The sequence below is a fragment of the Vulpes vulpes genome, chromosome 1 (assembly GCF_048418805.1).
Source record: "Vulpes vulpes isolate BD-2025 chromosome 1, VulVul3, whole genome shotgun sequence".
NCBI lineage: Eukaryota > Metazoa > Chordata > Mammalia > Carnivora > Canidae > Vulpes > Vulpes vulpes.
In genome coordinates this window covers 129,194,007-129,212,976 of record NC_132780.1, presented here as the reverse complement: position 1 = coordinate 129,212,976, position 18,970 = coordinate 129,194,007, and the positions used below count along the sequence as shown (strand labels likewise).

Sequence of the window (18,970 nt, the reverse complement as noted above, 5' to 3'; positions counted from 1 at the left end):
TAGTACATACTTATTGTCTATTATCCTCAACAGATTATAAGCACCATAGGGGCAGGGATTTATCTTTCCCTTTATTACATTTCCGGCCCCTAAATAGTGCCAAAATATTTATTGAATGAATGTGAGACTTAAATAACAAAATAAATAGAAAAAACTTAACATGGTACCTTGCACAGAACAAACAATGGAAAGATCTTACACTCTGAGATACTTCCCCAACCTCCTCTGGCCATCCCTCCTCAGTCTCTCTCTCTCGCTCTCTTTTTTGATTTTTTATTTTTATTGGAGTTCGATTTGCCAACCTCCTTAGCTAGTCTCCTTGTTGGTTTCATCCTATCGTACTTGGCCACTAAATGTCAGCCCTCCTCAAGGCTATACTGGGCCCTCTCTTCTTTCCACTTGACATTCTCCTCTTAGGTGGTTGGTTTCAGCAGATTCCTCAGAGTTCTATCCCAACCACCACTTTTTTTTTTTTTTTAAGATTTTTATTTATTTATTTTTTAAATTTTTTATTTATTTATGATAGTCACAGAGAGAGAGAGAGGCAGAGACACAGGCAGAGGGAGAAGCAGGCTCCATGCACCGGGAGCCTGATGTGGGATTCGATCCCGGGTCTCCAGGATCGCGCCCTGGGCCAAAGGCAGGCGCTAAACCGCTGCGCCACCCAGGGATCCCTTTTTTAAGATTTTTAAAAAAGATTTTATTTATTCATAGGCACAGAGAGAGAGAGAGAGGCAAAGACACAGGCACAGGGAGAGGGAGAAGCAGGCTCCATGCAGGGAGCCCGACGTAGAACTCAATCCCGGGTCTCCAGGATTACACCCCAGGCTGCAGGCAGCGCCAAACCGCTGCGCCACCGGGGCTGCCCTTTTTTTTAAGATTTTATTTATTTATTCATGAGAGACACACACACAGAGAGAGAGGTAGAGACATGGGCAGAGGGAGAAGCAGGATCCCTGCAGGGAGCCCAATGTGGAATTCAATCCCAGGACCCTGGGATCACGACCTAAGCCAAAGGCAGACACTCAACCACTGAGCCACCCAGGTGCCCCCAACCATTACTCTCTATAGAGTACCCCTCATTTACTTCCTTAATATCATTAATCACAACCTGTAATTATTCACATGTTCACTTTTAAGAAAGACAGCCCCTGACAACTGAGAATTGGCCTGATCCTACCAGTTAAGCCATGATGCTCAACTTGAACATAGCCTCACAGAACATAAATGTCAGCTGTTACTATGACTGTCACGAAGACAAAGTTCAAAACCTTCTCTAAGCACAAAGACAAGGTCATCATGCAAACCATAAATATTAAACAGCCCCCTCTCTGCTAAAATGAATGAGGGCTCTTTTTGACCAACTGCACTTTTAGCCAGGTTTCATTCCTCCCTCCTATTTTTTTTTTAAAGATTTTATTTATTCATTCATTCATGAGAATACACAGAGAGGAGAGAGAGAGAGGCAGAGACACAGGCAGAGGGAGAAGCAGCCCAACATAGGACTCGATCCCGGGTCTCCAGGATCACACCCTGGGCTGAAGGCAAGGCCAAACCACTGAGGCACCTGGGCTGCCCCATTCCTCTCTCCTTCTAGATGAGATTAAGATGTGCATTCACAATTGCCTTCACTTCCTGAGAGCACCCAACGCAGACCAATTTCATTTCCTTGAACCTTTCCCCCAAATCACCTAGCAGAAACCCTGAACCTGTCATTTCTAACTTAGTGAGATAACCTTCAGAATTAATAAATCCAATTGCTTGACTAAGTGTGTTCCTGGTGGTCTTTGGCCGGAGGGCATTGATACTTTTAGTGTTATTCTCTATTGCATCTCCAAATTTTACCAGAGAGCAGCCAATAAAGGATGTTCATCCTAAAAATCCAGGTGCTTGAATAGAGTACCTTTCCAAGCTTCAGTGGCAGCTAGGACTAGTTATGGCCAGTGGCATAAAGTTGAGCTGTTAGCTTTAAAGAAATTTCCTCCAAGGGGATCCCTCAGTTGCTCAGTGGTTTGGCACCTGCCTTTGGCCCAGGGCGCGATCCTGGGGTCCCAAGATCAAGTCCCACGTCGGGCTCCCAGCATGGAGCCTGCTTCTCCCTCTGCCTGTGTCTCTGCCTCTCTCTCCCTGTGTCTCTCATGAATAAATAAAATCTTAAAAAAAAAAAAAAAAAAAAAAGATTTTAAGGTCCATACTGAGGATTGGAACATGGATAAGTTAGCTTATCCACTTCCCAAACCATGAATAGGAGGATCTGACCCCAGTAATTGTGGAGCTGAAATCTGAAGGGAGGGGTTCTGAATACCCAAGGACCTTGTGGTAGCATTATGCCTCGTGCTGTCTACCTCCTGAGTTGTGAGAAATAAGCTTTTATTTTGCTTTAGGACTAACTTTGGTTTCCATTACAACTGAACTTAAAAGCTAATATGGAGGGATCCCTGGGTGGCGCAGCGGTTTGGCGCCTGCCTTTGGCCCAGGGCGCGATCCTGGAGACCCAGGATCGAATCCCATGTCGGGCTCCCGGTGCATGGAGCCTGCTTCTCCCTCTGCCTATGTCTCTGCCTCTCTCTCTGTGACTATCATAAATAAATAAAAATTAAAAAAAAAAAAAAAGCTAATATGGGGCAGCTCGGGGTGGGGGGGGGGGTGGCTCAGCAGTTTAGCACTGCCTTTGGCCTGGGGCTTGATCCTGGAGACCTGGGATCAAGTCCCACCTTGGGCTCCCTGCGTGGAGACTGCTCCTCCCTCTGCCTATGTCTCTGCCTCTCTCTCCTTGTGTCTCTCATGAATAAATAAAATCTTTTAAGGGATCCCTGGGTGGCGCAGCGGTTTGGCGCCTGCCTTTGGCCCAGGGCGCGATCCTGGAGACCCGGGATCGAATCCCACGTCGGGCTCCCGGTGCATGGAGCCTGCTTCTCCCTCTGCCTGTGTCTCTGCCTCTCTCTATCTGACTATCATAAATAAATAAAAATTTAAAAAAAAAATTAAAAAAAAAATCTTTTAAAAAAGCAAAAAAAGAAAGCTGATAAACCATTGTAGTAGGTACTTAATATTTAGTGAACGTTTCCATGCTCATGGTTTAACTACCTATATTGTAAAACACTCAAATATGCAGAAGACATTTATGACACCAGTTTTACTGTGAATACTAAACCTGTATATCCAACTTCCCTTTTACTCTCTTCTGAGGTTTTTTTTTTTTTTTTAAATTTTATTTATTCATGAGCGACAGAGGGAGAAGCAGGCTCCCTGCAGGGAGCCCAATGTGGGACTGGATCCCAGGATGCTGGGATCACACCGAGTCAAGGGCAGACGCTCAGCCACTGAGCCACCCAGGCGTCCCTCTTCTGAGGTCTTAAAAGGCAGCTCAGACTCATTACAAGAATAAATTCATAGCATTGTCTGTTTCCTTTCTATTTCTTTTTAAATGGTAGTTATGCGGGCCAGTATTACCCTGAGAAACCTAAAATATTCTCATTTTGATCTTTTCATGTCTACTTTTCTCCCATTCCACCACCTACGACTATACCATCATAACTCACCTGGACTACGGAAGATACCTTGCAAGGCACTTCCAAGCCTGGCCAGCTCCATATTAGAGTCCATCTTCTTGAAAAACAAAATCTAATCCATGATAGTGAATGGCCTAAGACACTTCAGGTCTTTGGTAATAAAAGAGACCCAAGTCTTTATTTCTGCAAGGCCATGAGTGGTCTAGCTCCTCTTTCTTCTGCCTCATGTTCTACTTTTCCCATCTCTTAGCAAACACCTTTGCTTGGCTTTTGCTCTCCTACTCAGGCCTCCTGCTTGTCCTTCAGAGCTTGTCTCATGTCACCTTCCCAGTCTCCCTTTATTACATACTCCCTTTTCATTATATCTCACTTTTGACAGGTGTGGCCTTATGCATATTCATGATTTTTTGATAAACGTGTCTCTCCTATGGATTTAAATTCACTGGCTTTGGCTCTGTTCTTTCTAGTGCCTAGTATATTGTCAAGCCCACAGTCTACAAATATTTGTTCAAGGACTGTTTTGTCATTACACTCTATAAACATCAAACCTATAAACATAGATAGAATATTAAAATATTACTCCACAGATACTTGGCCTTTCCTTTCTCCTATAAAACCTTACCTGTGAATGTAATGCAGCCTGGTATATTTGATGCTTATAGATTAATGGGACCTCACTGGTTCCTTCAGACTGAAAGAAACGTAAGCTTTTTCCTATGAACAAATGGAAGAATAAAGCGACTCCAACAAGAACAGCCTCATCTGCACCTCCAGAGATGACTGGAACACAGGGATTGAGGAAAATGCTTGTTTCCACTGCATTTATTACTAATATAAAAAATGTTTAAAAGAAAAAAAAAATTCATTCTCAGTTCTCCAACGGCTCTCATCCTTCCCTCTTGCCCACACAACTCCTGACCCATTTCCTCAGGGCCAGTGCAAAACCGAACCTGTTCACTGCCGTTTTCACAGAAAACAACCAGTGCCAGGGATGTAGGGAAGAAGGTTAGACGAGAGCAACAGTACCGTCCAGGTTCCACCCAAGGGTAGGCCAGGTGGAGATTCACAGAATTCAGACGAAAGGGCTGGTGGCCTCACAATGACATACTCTAACTAAAGTGGGCTGGAGAGGAGATAGGATAGCCCGTAAGAGGCTTTAGAGGACATCTCATGGGCTTGTGTCAAACCCAAAAAAACCGACACCAGGAGAATAGGGAGACCAGGGAGGCAGTCTTGCAGAAAGTTTCACAATTCTCCCATGTTGGGAGGTGTGGAAAATCTAGAGGGCATCAAGAGCCTCACTCATTTTGGCAGAAAAACTTACTCTAGTGTTGGGAAGTCACAATGATGCCACGGACACTGAGAAAGGCTACGTACGAGGGGATGCACAGTTTCACAAAGCACAGTGATCACAGACGAGTGGTGGGGATCATGCTACTGACGCAGGATCTACAAAATCCAAAAGCAGGGAGAGTGGCCTTTCAGGGAATAACTCTGCACCAGTCATCCGTACTTGACCCCAGGTCAACCTGGTGAGTTTCACAGAGCAACTGGCAACTTTGGGGGTAGGGTTTGTCACATAAAAAGGACTTAAAACAAGCAGCTAGAAGAAGGGAATGGCAGGAAACTGCTCCAGGGCTCTTAGGAATCGAGGGCAGTGCCGAGGGCTGGGTGGACAGATAGATGCACAAGAAACAGCACCAAAGAGGTTTCCTGTTCAGCAGTCAATCGGCGAAGGGGAAGAGGATCCAGGAGGCAGTTGAAGAGAGCAAAGGTGGGGTCCTGAAGGCGAGTCTCTGGAGGCTGAATCGGAAGAAAGCCCACACGCTGGGCACCAGTGATGAAACAAAACTCTGGACCCCAAATGGGGGAGGTGAGAGATGGGGGTGGGTGTAACAGCCTCACAGTAGCCGTCACAGGGCCACAGGGAAATATATGGCCACTAGGTCAGAGGGCTCCTTCCAGCCTGGATGGGAAGGCACAGTCTCACAGAGGAGGTCCATTGACGCCTGGGTGGTAGAAGGCACAGAGGTCCTCATATCGACAGTGGCCCTTTTTGGCAAAGTGTCGGCAGACGGGGCGGTTGGATTTGTCTGTGAACAAGTGAAAATTGAGCAGTTTAAAATGCAAGACAGAAAACAAATATAACAAAAAGGAGAGAGAGGGCAGTCAAATTTTTCTACTCCCCACCATTTCCATACGTTTTAGAATGGTAGTCATTTTCCTGGGAGAAAAACACATTCAGGGCTACTCCTACTTCAAAAGGACAAAGCAGCCTGGGTGGCTTAGTGGTTTAGCACCACCTTCAGCCCAAGGCGTGATCCTGGAGACCCGGGATCAAGTCCCACATCAGGCTCCCTGCATGGAGCCTGCTTCTCCCTGTGCCTGTGTCTCTGCCTCTCTATGTCTCTCATGAATAAATATATAAAATCTTTAAAACAAACAACAAAAAAAAAAACAGGACAAAGGACAGCCTAAAAGAGAAGAGTCACAGGCATTCTGGGAGTGATGGGTATTAAATATGTACAGGCATCAAAAAAAAAAGAACCTCACCTTCCATAACTTGGGGGCCATCCTTGGGCGGGCAGGTATTTTTGATAAGAGACCAACTTTTGAGCCTTCGGGGATTTCTCTGCTCTTTGTGAAAGCCTCCTCTGGAAGGACCCCCATGGCCTGGTCCAGGAAAAGGAGGTTCAGTATTGGCCCCCCACCAGCCACGACCATATGGGCCGCACCTGGGGCCCAGGCCTCCCCGGATTGGGCCTCTGCCCCTGGGAGGAGGTGGGAGGCTCAGCAGTGGTGGAATCATTGGTCCCCTTGATCCTGGAGGACCTCTGTGAAGAGCTGGAGAGAAAGAAAGAAAAAGAAAGACATGGAAAGGTGATCAGTGGCCAGCTTAATCCTCATAAGGAAGCCCTGTGTTTTTGTTTACTTTTTTGAGGTACGGTATACATACAGAAAAATACACCAATTTTAAGTGTGCAACTTGATTACCATCAAAGTAAACACACCTGTGTTTTTAACCACCCAGGTGAAGGGATAGAGCCTTCTTAGCACTCAGAAGTCCTCCCCCCCCCTTTGTGCCCCTCCTCCCCCACTATTCCTTCCCCCCCCTCCCCAAAGTAACCACTATCCTGACTTCTAGCACCATAGGTTAATTTTTGCCTGTTTTTGAACTTCGCATAAATGGAATCATACAGTCTGCATTCTTTTCTGTCTGGCTCCTTTCGCTCAACACCGTGTTTGTGAGATTCATCCAGGTTGCCTGTAGCAGGAGTTCGTTCATTTTCATTGCAGTGTAGTATCCCATTGCATGCACACACAACAACTTATTTATCCATTCTACTGATGGTGGACATGTGGGTGGATTCCAGTTTGGGGCTATAACGAAAAATGCTGCTATGAACATTTTTATACATGTCTTTGTTACACATATGTATGCATTTCTGTTGAGTATAAACCTAGTAAAAGTATTGTTGGGTCCTAGGAGATATGTATGCTAAAGTTTAATGAAGTCCAACTCTTTTTCAAAGTGGATGTACCAATTTACGTTCCCACTGGCAATTGTTCCACAGCCTTGACAACACTTAGTATTGTCAATTTTTTTTTCATTTTTGCCATTCTGGGGAGTGTTGTTGTTGTTTTTTAATTGTGGTGGAACATGTAAAATTTGCTGTCTTTTTTTGTTTTTAGAGCAATCTCTATGCCCAATACGGGGCTCCATCTCACAACCTTGAGATCAAGAGTCACATGGTCTATGGACTAAGCAAACCAGGCACCTAAGATTTGCCATGTTTCAGTAGTGTTAAGTAAATTCTCATTGTTGTGAAAAGATTTTTACAACTTTTCCATCTTACAAAACTGAAACTCTATAGCTACTAAACAACTCTCTTTTCCCCTCTCCACTCAGCTCCTAGTAACTACCATTCTACTGTTTCTATGAATTTGACTATTTTAGATACCTCACAAGTAGAATCATACAACATTTGTCTTTTTGTGACTGGCCTGTTTCATTTAGCCAGATGGCCTACAGGTTCTACCATGTTGTAGTATGTGACAGGATTCCCTTCCTCTTGGGGGCTGAATAATATTCCGTTGTATGAATATACTGAATTTTATTCATCTGTCAATGGACGTTTGGGATGCTTCCAGCTCTTGGCTCTTGTAAATAGTGCTGCTATGAATATGCGTGTGCAAATATCTCTTCAAGACCCAGCTTTCCATTTTTTTGGATATATACCCAGAAGTGGGAATGCTGGATCATGTGGTAGTCCTATTTCAAAAATTTTTTTTTTTGAGGAAACTCCAGTGTTTTCCATAGAAATGTACCATTTTACAATCTCACCAACAGTGCACAAGCATCTTAACTTTGAAGTGTTATGTTTTTATCTTGAGATTATTTAACAACTAATGACATTGAGTTCTTGTTCACATGTTCTTGGTCACTTAGATCTCAGTTTTTGAGAAACAACTGTTCTGGTCCGTTGTCCATTTTTCTAACAAGCTGTCTAAAAGAGTTCTATATATATTCTAGATATGAGCTCTTTATTGGTTGTGTTTATTGCAAATATCTGCTATTCTATTAATTTCTTAACGGTGTGACTGGATTAATAAAAGTTTAATGTAGTTCAGTTTATCCATCTTTCCTTTATGGTTAGTGTGTTTCTTGTCTAAGAATTCTTATCCCTTCCAAGACCATGAAAATATTTTTCTTTACCTTTAACCCTTAGATCTACGGTTCACTCTGAGTTGATGTTTACATATGGTACGAATAGGTCAGATTTCATCTCCCCACATATCCAATTAACCAACATCATTTACTGAAACGACCACTATTTCAGCTCCATCTTCATCATAAATGACGTATCTATGTATGTGTAGACCTGATACTGGACTTTTTTTCAGGGCTATTTGCTTATATGTCTGCTGTTGTGCCAATACCACACCATAATAACTACTATAGCCTTACAATAAATCATGATAGTCAAGTAAGTCCTCCTACCTCAAGACTGTATTTGCAGTCTCTTAGCCTGATCCTTTCCATGTCCACATAATTACATAGAATGTTTATTTCCATTATGGGGATCGTCACTGGGAATGCACTGAATCTATAGATCAATTTGATTATAAGTGTCATTTTTGCAATATTGAGCTTTCCAACCTGTGAATATACAACATCTTTCTATCCATTTACGTACAGAATCCCTGATCTTTTGGTTTTAAGTTCTTACTGGGTTTTAGTCCCCCCCCCTTCTCCAGGACCTAATCAAAGAATCAGAGCCCCCTTGTCCTCACCTGACTTGGGATCACCAGGCTTTCCATTGGCCATGGGGGGAGGGCCCAGAAGGCTAGGTGGTCCTAAGAGTAGACATAAAAATATAGTCACCAGAATGGACTACAGGTACTGGTAAAACCCTATTATGTTTTTCTACTACTCATTCCTTAATCCGATCAGTAATAGCAGATATATTCTCAGTAGCGTTACAAATTCTCAGCCCATCTGCCTGCTCTTTCCTTTGCAAAGCCTTTTTGAAGTTCGCAAAAACAAAACAAAACAAAACAAAACAAAACAAGGAGACTCAAGCAAGAAGCATACTACGGGAAGGGTATCTTACAGCTTTCTCTTTCCCTTACATAGTTGCCATTCAAAACATCCCAGGTGATTCCAGAGGTAATCCAATCCCTCTCTTTAACTGTTGGCCAATCGGAATGATCCTCCGCACTCCCCGCCTCAGAGTAGTTTAGAGAAGGCTGCACTTCCACCTTCCTTGGGCCCAAGTCTGGTCACAAATTGTTATCCTAAATCATTGCAATCTGCGATCTCTGTAGGGTGCCCTCTCCCTTGCTGTTCTGCGGCTGCGCGCATGAGCTTTTTATGCTACCCCCCCCCCCCCCGCCTTCTTCAGAAAGGTTACAGGAGGATAGAAGTTGAGGGATCAAGGAAGAGAACTCGCTCAGGGCTCCACTGGGGACAGCCTCCTAGCCCCGCCCCAGCGCCCCTTCTCCTTCCGTTAGAACCCCCTCCCCCGCACCTTTTCAGACCCTAACCCCTCAGCTAGACCAGCTGACAGGCATGTGCACAGCCCTCCCGGGCTCCTCACCGATGGGACTCCCATCCTCCTCGTCTCCAGTCTCCCCCCGCTCTGGCAGCGGGGGCTGTTGCGGTGGCGGCGGCTGCTGCTGATTCTGCTTCTTTCGTTTGGGCATCGTGGTTGCGGCAATGGCTGCAGCGGGATTTGGAGGGCAGTGAGGAAGGGGCACGCTGGGATTCTGTTTCCGCTTCCGGGGAGTGGAAGGAGAGGCTGAGACTCCCGCCCTTTCACTTCCGGAAGGCTCCGGGGAGCTTTTGTGCTGCTCATTCTTGATGTCTCCGTCGGTCTCTGCCAGGCACAGAGACAGTCCCAAGCCGCCTTCTTGCTGCGTTCCTATAAATGCTTAAAAAAAAATTCCTCTCTTCTCCGCTCGCTGAAAAAAAAAAAAAAAAAAAACCCACAACCGGCTCCTCATAGTATGCCATAGAGTCGACCGGCTCTCGGGCCAGAAAGCCTGAGAACGCTGTCGCACCTTAAGATCGCCACATCCGGTCCCGGTTACCATGGTAGCAGCGGTAGGCACGACTTCGCACCCTCTGACCTCTCTCCCAAAGTCCTTGTCCCACCTGGGTTGCCTTCCTCGCCCGCGCATGCCTTTATGATCTGTAAAGCTGCTCATCATCGCTCCCACAAGGAATCTGGGCCCCAGCAAGGTGGCGCCCAGAACTCTTCAGACCGCTACCCGCCCCTCAAGACGTCTGGCACTGCCCTCAGTGTAGACCAGCAAGTCGACTTCATTCCCCGGAGGCGCAGTCCAGTCTTTCCACTAAGGTCCAACCTGGTGGCGGGGTAAATTAGCTTCGGCGCACCCACGCCCCTCTCTGTCCCAGACGGTAGGCCGGCCCTCCGCGCCCCCGCCCCCTCCAGGTGAGTGATAGGTTCCCTCAGCGCGCAAGGTGATGACACACGCCCCCCCTCCTCCGAGAGCGACTTGGTAGCGTCCGTGACGAAGTCCGCTCGATCCTCCCACGCGCGCCTCCTTGCTCGCCGCCGCTGCGCCCTCTTGATGCCAGTGAGTCTCAGGTGCGGAGAGTCCGGCCCGCTGCGTCCTTTCGCCTCGCTCCCAGAAGGAAGCGGCGGTGTTGCCTTCGCCTTCCACCCAGGCCGCAGGCGAACTCGGCCGGCCCGCCCGTGACGTCACCGCCTGGCCCCGCCCCCTCCTGGGTCCCAGGCCCCTGCGGCGGGGGTTGCCCGGGGGGGTGGGGGGGAGTCCGTTGAGGCGGCAGGATCTCGGTGGAGGGTGGGCCAGGGGACTGGTCCAGGCCATGCCGAGAAAGAAGCCCTTCAGCGTGAAGCAGAAGAAGAAGCAGTTGCAGGACAAGCGGGAGCGGAAGCGAGGTCAGTGCGGGCGCGAGGGGAGGGGGCGGAGCCCGACTCCCCGCCTCGGGAAGGAGGGGTGTGCCCCCTGGCCCGTGCGGGGCGGGCGGGCCCGGCGGTGGCCGCGCGCCCACGCCCGCGGGGCCCGGTCGAGGGGCTTCTCTCAGCCCGGCCTCCCCGGAAGGAACGAAGGAGGACGGAGAATGGGGGCGGGGAATCCCTCCCGCTCGGACAGGGCGTCGTTCCCGCAGAACCCTGCAGAAGGAATGACTCCCCCACGCGCATCCTTTGGGGTCTTGGGAAGGATGGTGGGAGGATGGCCTCGAAAGGAATGGGGTGGTGGTGGGGAAGCCAGCTGGACCGGGGACGGGGTCTCGAGCTCCTTGGAGCCGGCCGGTATCGGCGTCACTGCCTCCTCCCCGCAGGGCTCCAAGATGGGCTGCGATCCAGCTCCAACAGCCGCAGCGGGAGCCGGGAGCGGCGGGAAGAGCAGACCGACACCTCGGACGGAGAGTCCATGACCCACCATATCCGCAGGCTCAACCAGCAGCCTTCCCAGGGGCTGGGCCCTCGGGGCTACGATGCGAACCGGTGAGAGCGGGCGGGGGCGGGAGCGCCGGCGCCGGCCGGGTGTTCCCCGCCCGCCTGGAGACAAGCGTGTTGGGGAGAAGGTGGCTGCTACCAGTGGGCGAGTGGGTCTGGGATGCCGCGGCTCCGAGGCAGCTGGGCCCACGGGACGGGCCACAGGCCTCCCTTCCGGAGGGGCTGCAGAGAGTTCTTGGCCCTCAGAAGGGCGAGGCTTGGGACAGAGACTCGAGGGAGGGCCCGACAGAAAGGTGACTTGAACAACTCTGGAGAGAAAGCTCTGCGAAGATGTCTGCCCGGAGGGGGCTTTATGGGCACGGGATTGCAAGAGATGCTGCGGTCCCTGTCCCATTAGATACCGGCTGCATTTCGAGCGAGACAGCCGGGAGGAGGTGGAAAGGAGGAAGAGAGCAGCCCGAGAGCAAGTGCTACAGCCTGTCAGTGCTGAGCTGCTGGAACTGGATATCCGAGAGGTCTATCAGCTTGGCTCAGGTAAGAGCTCAACACCTGGATATTTGGGAGAGGCAGTGTGCTCCGGGAAGGAGCTGGGATGAGCTGTGACCAATGAGAGATCTGGGTGCCGCCACTGCTGAGCCCTGAAACCATTCTCAGACTTACTCGGGCTTTTTCCTAACCTTCCAGTCCTGGACTTTCCCCGTCGTCCTCCTTGGAGCTATGAGATGTCCAAAGAGCAGCTAATGAGCCAGGAGGAACGGAGCTTCCAGGAGTATCTTGGGAAGATTCATGGGGCTTACTCCTCTGAGAAACTCAGCTACTTTGAACATAATCTGGAGGTGAGAATGGAGTGGGGCCAGGAGTGGGGCATAGCAACCCCTTGGTCAAGTTGTTCTGGGATCAGGCAGGAGACGGATTTGGGTCTTCGGTACTCTTCCACTGAACTTGTCTTTTCAGACGTGGAGGCAGTTGTGGCGCGTGTTGGAGATGTCTGACATTGTCTTGCTTATCACTGATATCCGACATCCGGTGAGTACTGGGGATGAGGATGACAAGGGGTATGAAGGAGGAAGATTCTTCTGGGGTAAAGGCCAGAGGCAGAAGTTGAGAGATGGAAATACCTACCTCATACTGATGTCTGTGATCAGGAACTCAGTCCTTTATTCATCAGTGTCACAGCTTGTCACTCCTGCTCTGGTTAACTGACTTTTTTCTTTACTTCCTTTGATAAAAATCTGTATATCCCATTTTTATTCCACCACAGCTAGACCGATAGGAAGTTCCAATGTGGAGTGCCACGGGATTCTGTGAAGGCAGCTGGGGGCTCTTCCCTGCCCCACAATAGTCGCTATAGAGCGCAACCCTACTTGGAATGCTAGGACAGTGGTTAAGGCTCTGGGATCAGCTACTGGACAACCTTTGTGTTAATTTGGCTATACCACTTCACTGCTGTCCTCCATTGGGAGACAGAGAGGTCTGTGGGGACATTTAGTTAGCGATAATCATGCTTCAGATAAACCTCATCGGCTATAATACTGCCACTGCACAGAGCTTGTGGGGACATTTAGGTTGTAAGTTCTTAACAGCATGTATACACACGCACTCTTGCGCGTACTCACGAACATGTGTTTGCTTGTGTGCACTCACACAGCCACACATAAGCATCACAAACATGCAGACATGTGCACGCCCATACATGCATGTGTATATGCATAGATAGTTATGTGCATACAAAAACAGGTATTAAGTTTTATGCCAGCTCCCACCCCATGCCTGACCCCAACCTTCATGCTAGTTTGCTAGGTGCAACTATTTGCTTGTCTTGTTTTGGGCTCATTTTCATCCCTAATCAGGACCTGTAAGAAGTCCCCCAGAGACAAATGCACAGGTATTGCTTACTGCTACTTTATCTTCCTAGTTCAGTTTTGCTGATTTACTGTTTTGCCCCCAAATCTGCTACCACCAGAGTCTTGTCTCTGAGTCGTCCCTGGTGAGTGGGGAGCTGGAAGCAGAGAACTCTGGGTTGACCTCTCATTGCTCCCTCCTCTCACTAATCCTGCCTCAGGTTGTGAATTTCCCGCCAGCACTTTATGAGTACGTGACTGGAGAACTTGGGTTGGCCTTGGTCTTGGTCCTGAACAAGGTGGATCTAGCCCCACCAGCTCTCGTGGTTGCCTGGAAGCATTATTTTCATCAACACTATCCTCAACTCCACATAGTCCTTTTTACCTCTTTCCCTCGGGACCCCCGCACCCCACAGGACCCTAGTAGCGGTGAGTAGGCAATGAGGAAGGCAGCATGGGAAGGGTGGGGTGACAAGGGACAACAGGGAGAACAGAGAGGCTTGTTGACAAAGGAGTCCCTGATCTCAGGCCTAAGGGTGGTGGGTGAGATGGGGTGTATAAGCCCACATGCTAACACTTTTGTACTCTATACTCTCAGTGTTGAAGAAGAGTCGGAGGCGGGGGAGAGGATGGACTCGGGCCCTGGGGCCAGAGCAGTTGCTGAGAGCCTGTGAAGCCATCACTGCAGGGAAAGGTATATACCTCTTGGAGGGGAGCGGTGGGAGGATATGGGGGAGGACATGACTCCCAAGGCCTGGAGTCCTTTTGCTTACCTTCCCTGAAGTCAGTCCCTTCTATTATGATTGTAGGCGAGTGACCAGGAGGAGGTATAGAAGAGGGAGCAGATTAACTTGGTGGAATCAAAGGTAGCAAGTAGGCAGGAGCCCCCGTGGTCTGTTGCCTTCAGTCTTCCTAGTATTTTTCCGAAACTCAAAAGTTCACGTGATTTCTAGGTGGGGTCAAGTGAAGGCCGGGGAGAATCTGTCCTGTAGGCTGGCACTCTCCAACTCCAGAGGGTGCCAGTTGCATTAGCTGTGCAGTGCATAGTCTGTGCAATCATCTGTGATGGCCCTGGGGAGAGAATCTTCATCATCTTCTCCTTCCTTGAACAGTGGACTTAAGCAGCTGGCGGGAGAAGATTGCTCGAGATGTGGCTGGGGCCACCTGGGGAAATGGCTCTGGGGAGGAGGAGGAGGAAGAGGATGGGCCTGCAGTGCTGGTGGAGCAGCAGACTGACTCAGCAATGGAGCCAACCGGCCCGACCCAGGAGCACTACAAAGACGGGGTGGTGACCATCGGCTGTGTGGGTAAGGATGCGGTGGCCCATGCATGGCAGTCTCTGAGGTACATAGTTTCACTATTTGGAAAAGGAGAGTGTTGGCAATAGTGGAAGGTTCCTGGCACCCTTGACTTAATTTCCACCTTTTCCTAGTTATTTACCCACCCTGAGTCTTAGTTATTTTGATTTTTAGAATGAGGATGCTGATACCTAATTAGAAGAAAGGACGTAAGGAATGAAGACAATAGCACAGGGAGGGCCTAATAATGCTTATCAAATAGTGTTATTAGTAATAATCACGATTGTTAAAATTGAAATTTACATGGTGCTTACCAGGTATCAGGCACCAGGCATCATTCTAAATGACATAAATCTTAACTGTTTCTTTGATGGTAATCAATCTGTAATAGAGGAATCGTTAAGTCCTAGCAGGAGCTTAGTTACCATCAGTATCTTCCTGAGTCTTATCTTTATAAGTTTGTTGTCAAGAAGAATCTACCCTGAATTAAAAGAGCCTTGTCTCTGCTCTTCGTGAAGAAAGGAATGTATAATTAGGGCCCAGGGCCCCTTTCCTTTGTGCGTGGGAAAGTTAAGAAGTGAAGTGGGCAAAAAAAAAAAAAAAAGAAGAAGTGAAGTGGGCAAAGTTGTGTCATCTGAAGTGATAAGGGAACCAAATTAAGGAATAGAGTAGTTAGTTGGGCTCCTGGGAAACATTCCTGACTTACCTTTCAGTCTTATTTTTGTCCTGGAAACAATCTACCTGACTGCTGACAAATGGCGCCCTTTCCAGTCCTTTCTTCCTGGTTCTCTCTTGCCAAGGTGGGAGGTGGGAGGTGTGGGATGGGTGGAGATGGGGCATCCACTCTTTCAGGCCTCTGTAGTAACCTTTCTGTGTTCAAAGTGATATAGGGAGAGCATTTTCTTTTTTTTTTTTTTTAATTTTTTATTTATTTATGATAGTCACACACACAGAGAGAGGTAGGCAGAGACATAGGCAGAGGGAGAAGCAGGCTCCATGCACCGGGAGCCCGACGTGGGATTCGATCCCGGATCTTCAGGATCGCGCCCTGGGCCAAAGGCAGGCGCTAAACCGCTGCACCACCCAGGGATCCCCTTTTTTTTTTTTTTAATTAGGAGAGCATTTTCTTTTAAAGATTTTATTTATTTATTCATAAGAGACAGAGAGGCAGACAGAGGGAGAAGCAGGCTCCATGCAGGGAGCCCGAGTCCCGATGGGACTCCAGGATCATGCCCTGGGGTGGAAGGCAGACAACCGCTGAGCCACTCAAGTGTCCCATAGGAGAACATTTTCTGTGGCACAGGCAGTCCTGAGTTTAGATATTGGCAAATATTTGTTATGTGCCAGGTGCTGTTTACAAGGGCAGGTTATGCTGCCATGAAAGTGGCAGAAAAGTCCCTATTCTCACAGAGTTTATTGCCTTGGAAGTAAACTAATTCTTGAATTTTAAATCATATTATTTAGGGGCAATGAAAGGGAGTAGAGAGTGACCCAGAGAGGAGGGTTCTCATGGGAAGCCCCCTGTGAGAAGAGCCTGGAATGTTGAGAGGAAGTTGCCATTTGGAGATACGGGAAAAGGGCCTTCCAGGCCAAGGGATCGGTAAATGAGATCTCAATGTAGGAACAAACTTGGTGATTGTGGGACAAGCCAGAGTGTCAGAGCATTGGGAGACGGGAGCCATGGGTGGGGGGTAAGATTGAGGAGAGGGACAGGACTTGGGAGTTCAAGGTCTGTGAAAGGGGGTGGCTGTAGAGCCGGGTCATGGTGTCTTGGTTGGTATAGAAAGGAAGTGAGGACATGAGTCCAGTATGGAGTAGTTGTCCTAACGAGAGGCAGGGTCAAAGAGCAATCAGAATCGAAGAACAGAAAAAGTGAGCTGGGATGTCACAGCAGAGAGTGGTGCTTGTGGTTGAGATTTTGGAGGTGTGAAGTGACAAGATCCAGAGTATGACCAAGGCAGTGGGTAGTTGAGGAAATAACCTTCGGAAGACGGATGCTGGCACTGGGAGGCCCAAGTGCTTAACAGGCCACCTGTGCGGATACTAAGGTCCCCCAGAGTGACGGAGGTGTCATGAAGAGAATGTCAATAAGCCCCAAGGGTTTCCAGTCTTCTCCCTGGAGAAGTTGCAATGATTGTGAGCTGCATGTCTACATATTGGGCATTTAATATACTGCAGGCACTGAACCACGCAATCCTATTTGTTTTTCATTTAATATGGACCACTCTGAGCTTGAAGGTATCTGCACTTGTGAAATGAAACAGAGGCTCAGAAAGTGAAGTAAATTGCCTTGAGGTTATAGAGTTGATAAGTGAAGAGGCCAGGATTCAATCATGGCAGCCCAGAGTCTGATTTGAAACTTGCAAGGTTATACTACTTCCGTAACATCTGTGCCTTACTTCCCTTTTTATCAATAGCTATAGCACTGCATCCTGCCTCACAGAGTAGGGATCTGTCCACTATTAAGTTTTTTGCCTTCCTTAGGTTTCCCTAATGTGGGCAAGTCCTCACTGATCAACGGGCTGGTGGGTAGGAAGGTTGTGAGTGTCTCCAGAACCCCCGGCCACACCCGATACTTTCAGACCTACTTTCTCACCCCCTCTGTGAAGCTCTGTGATTGCCCTGGACTCATATTCCCATCCCTTCTGCCCAGGCAGTTACAGGTATGAGGGCAGAGGGGGCAGGGAGGGAGAGAAGGCAGGAGGCCAGGAACAGACTGAGCATTCTTGTTTCCCCTCAGGTTCTGGCAGGGATCTACCCCATTGCCCAAATCCAGGAGCCGTACACCGCTGTGGGCTACCTGGCCTCTCGAATCCCTGTGCAGGTCCTGCTCCACCTGCGCCACCCAGAGGCCAAGGATCCCTCAGCAGAACACCCCTGGTGTGCCTGGGACATCTGTGAAGGTGGGCTCCGTGTGCCTGGCTTCTCCCCTTCCCTTTTACCCTGCCCTATCTCCTCTCCTCTCCAGAGGTTCTGCCATTGATGAAGTACCTGGCTACTCGTGCCTGGATTTCTGTCGTGGGGCCAGCAAGATCAGTGGCCTGGGATGTTCTGGAGAAAACTGGAAAGACTTTGTTATGGGAACAGAGTGGTGATGACAAGGCTTTAACGGTTTCTCTCCCCGCTATTCTTTTCTCTCTCCAGCCTGGGCAGAGAAGCGTGGTTATAAGACAGCTAAGGCAGCCCGGAACGATGTGTACAGAGCAGCCAATAGCCTCCTACGACTGGCACTGGATGGCCGCCTCAGCCTGTGTTTTCATCCCCCGGGCTACAGTGAACAGAAAGGTCAGAGAGCCAGAGTTCTTATGCTATAATATAGGCAAAAGGGTGTGGGCTCTGCAGCCACACAGAATGAGGGTCAGACCTGGATCCTGTACCTGCCAGCCAGAGAGTAGAGTTAACATATGCAGAGCTTGTGTTCAGTGCTTAGCACATAGGAGTTGGAATGAATGAATGAATGCCAGCAGCTGCAAAACCGATGTTAGTGTTAGTCTTTGCCTCTTCTCATCTTTCTTTGGCTTTAGTTACTGCTTAAAACTTTTCTCCATTCTTTTCTTGTTTTGTTCCCCAGGCACTTGGGAGTCCCATCCAGAGACCACAGAGCTGGTGGTTTTGCAGGGCAGGGTGGGGCCAGCAGGTGACGAGGAGGAGGAAGAAGAAGAAGAGCTGAGCAGCTCCTGTGAGGAGGAGGGAGAGGAGGACCGGGATGCAGATGAGGAGGGGGAAGGGGATGAGGACACCCCAACTTCAGCTGCAGGAGCCAGCCTGGCTGCCCGAAACCCTTATGCCCTACTGGGTGAGGACGAGTGCTGAGTCCCTACCCTGTGCCACCTGCTCCACCCAGTATCTCTGCTTTTGGACTGACCTGGGGGTACCTCCCCTCTGCCGCCCCAATTGTGAATAAAGATTGTCTGCTTTGTAGCCCCTTCCCCGGATGGACTGAGGTGAGAACAGGTGAGAGCGGCTGCTTTAGGCCAACAGCTCTGGGAAGCTTTTCTCCTCTTTTCCCTTCTTGCCTTGTGCATTCTCTTTGGGAAGGAAGAGTTCTCTTAGGGGTTAATTCACTGGGTGCTAAGGCCCCAGAGTCCACTTTCTGCTAATTCTCCCACTCTGCACCTTATGAATCCCATTATCATCATGGAACATGGGGAGGGGAGGTCACTTCAGGCTTTGAGGCCTGGTCGAAATCCAGCCCTCATGCAGCTGGTGCCATTCCTTCTCTCTCAGATTTGAGCAGCAGCCTCATGTTGCCCCCTGCTGCTAGATCTGAGTCTACTAGCTCTTTGGAGCTTTTTGGAGTAGAAGTGGTAAGAGGTGTGATGAGCTATTGTCTCTGCATGAGCGTTTTATAGGATTTATTCAAATTC

General features: G+C 48.8%; 2 protein-coding genes across 2 annotated transcripts; one reads left to right on the top strand and one right to left on the bottom strand.

Moving 5' to 3' along the window:
* Positions 1-4,306: 4,306 nt before the first annotated feature.
* PRR3 (proline rich 3) lies at positions 4,307-9,877 on the bottom strand. The gene is given in 5 exon segments (XM_025990350.2): positions 4,307-5,605; positions 6,066-6,356; positions 8,808-8,870; positions 9,614-9,814; positions 9,817-9,877. Coding segments are annotated over 5 exon segments (717 nt in total). The 5' UTR covers positions 9,872-9,877; the 3' UTR covers positions 4,307-5,498.
* Positions 9,878-9,993: 116 nt separating this feature from the next.
* Positions 9,994-18,524, top strand: GNL1 (G protein nucleolar 1 (putative)). The gene is made up of 12 exons (XM_025990348.2): positions 9,994-10,942; positions 11,347-11,512; positions 11,862-11,998; positions 12,149-12,300; positions 12,419-12,490; positions 13,527-13,734; positions 13,904-13,999; positions 14,418-14,612; positions 17,088-17,266; positions 17,344-17,506; positions 17,748-17,888; positions 18,175-18,524. Exons 1-12 carry the CDS (start codon positions 10,870-10,872, stop codon positions 18,414-18,416), a joined length of 1,824 nt encoding a protein of 607 aa, XP_025846133.1. The 5' UTR covers positions 9,994-10,869; the 3' UTR covers positions 18,417-18,524.
* The last annotated feature ends 446 nt before the right edge of the window (positions 18,525-18,970 follow it).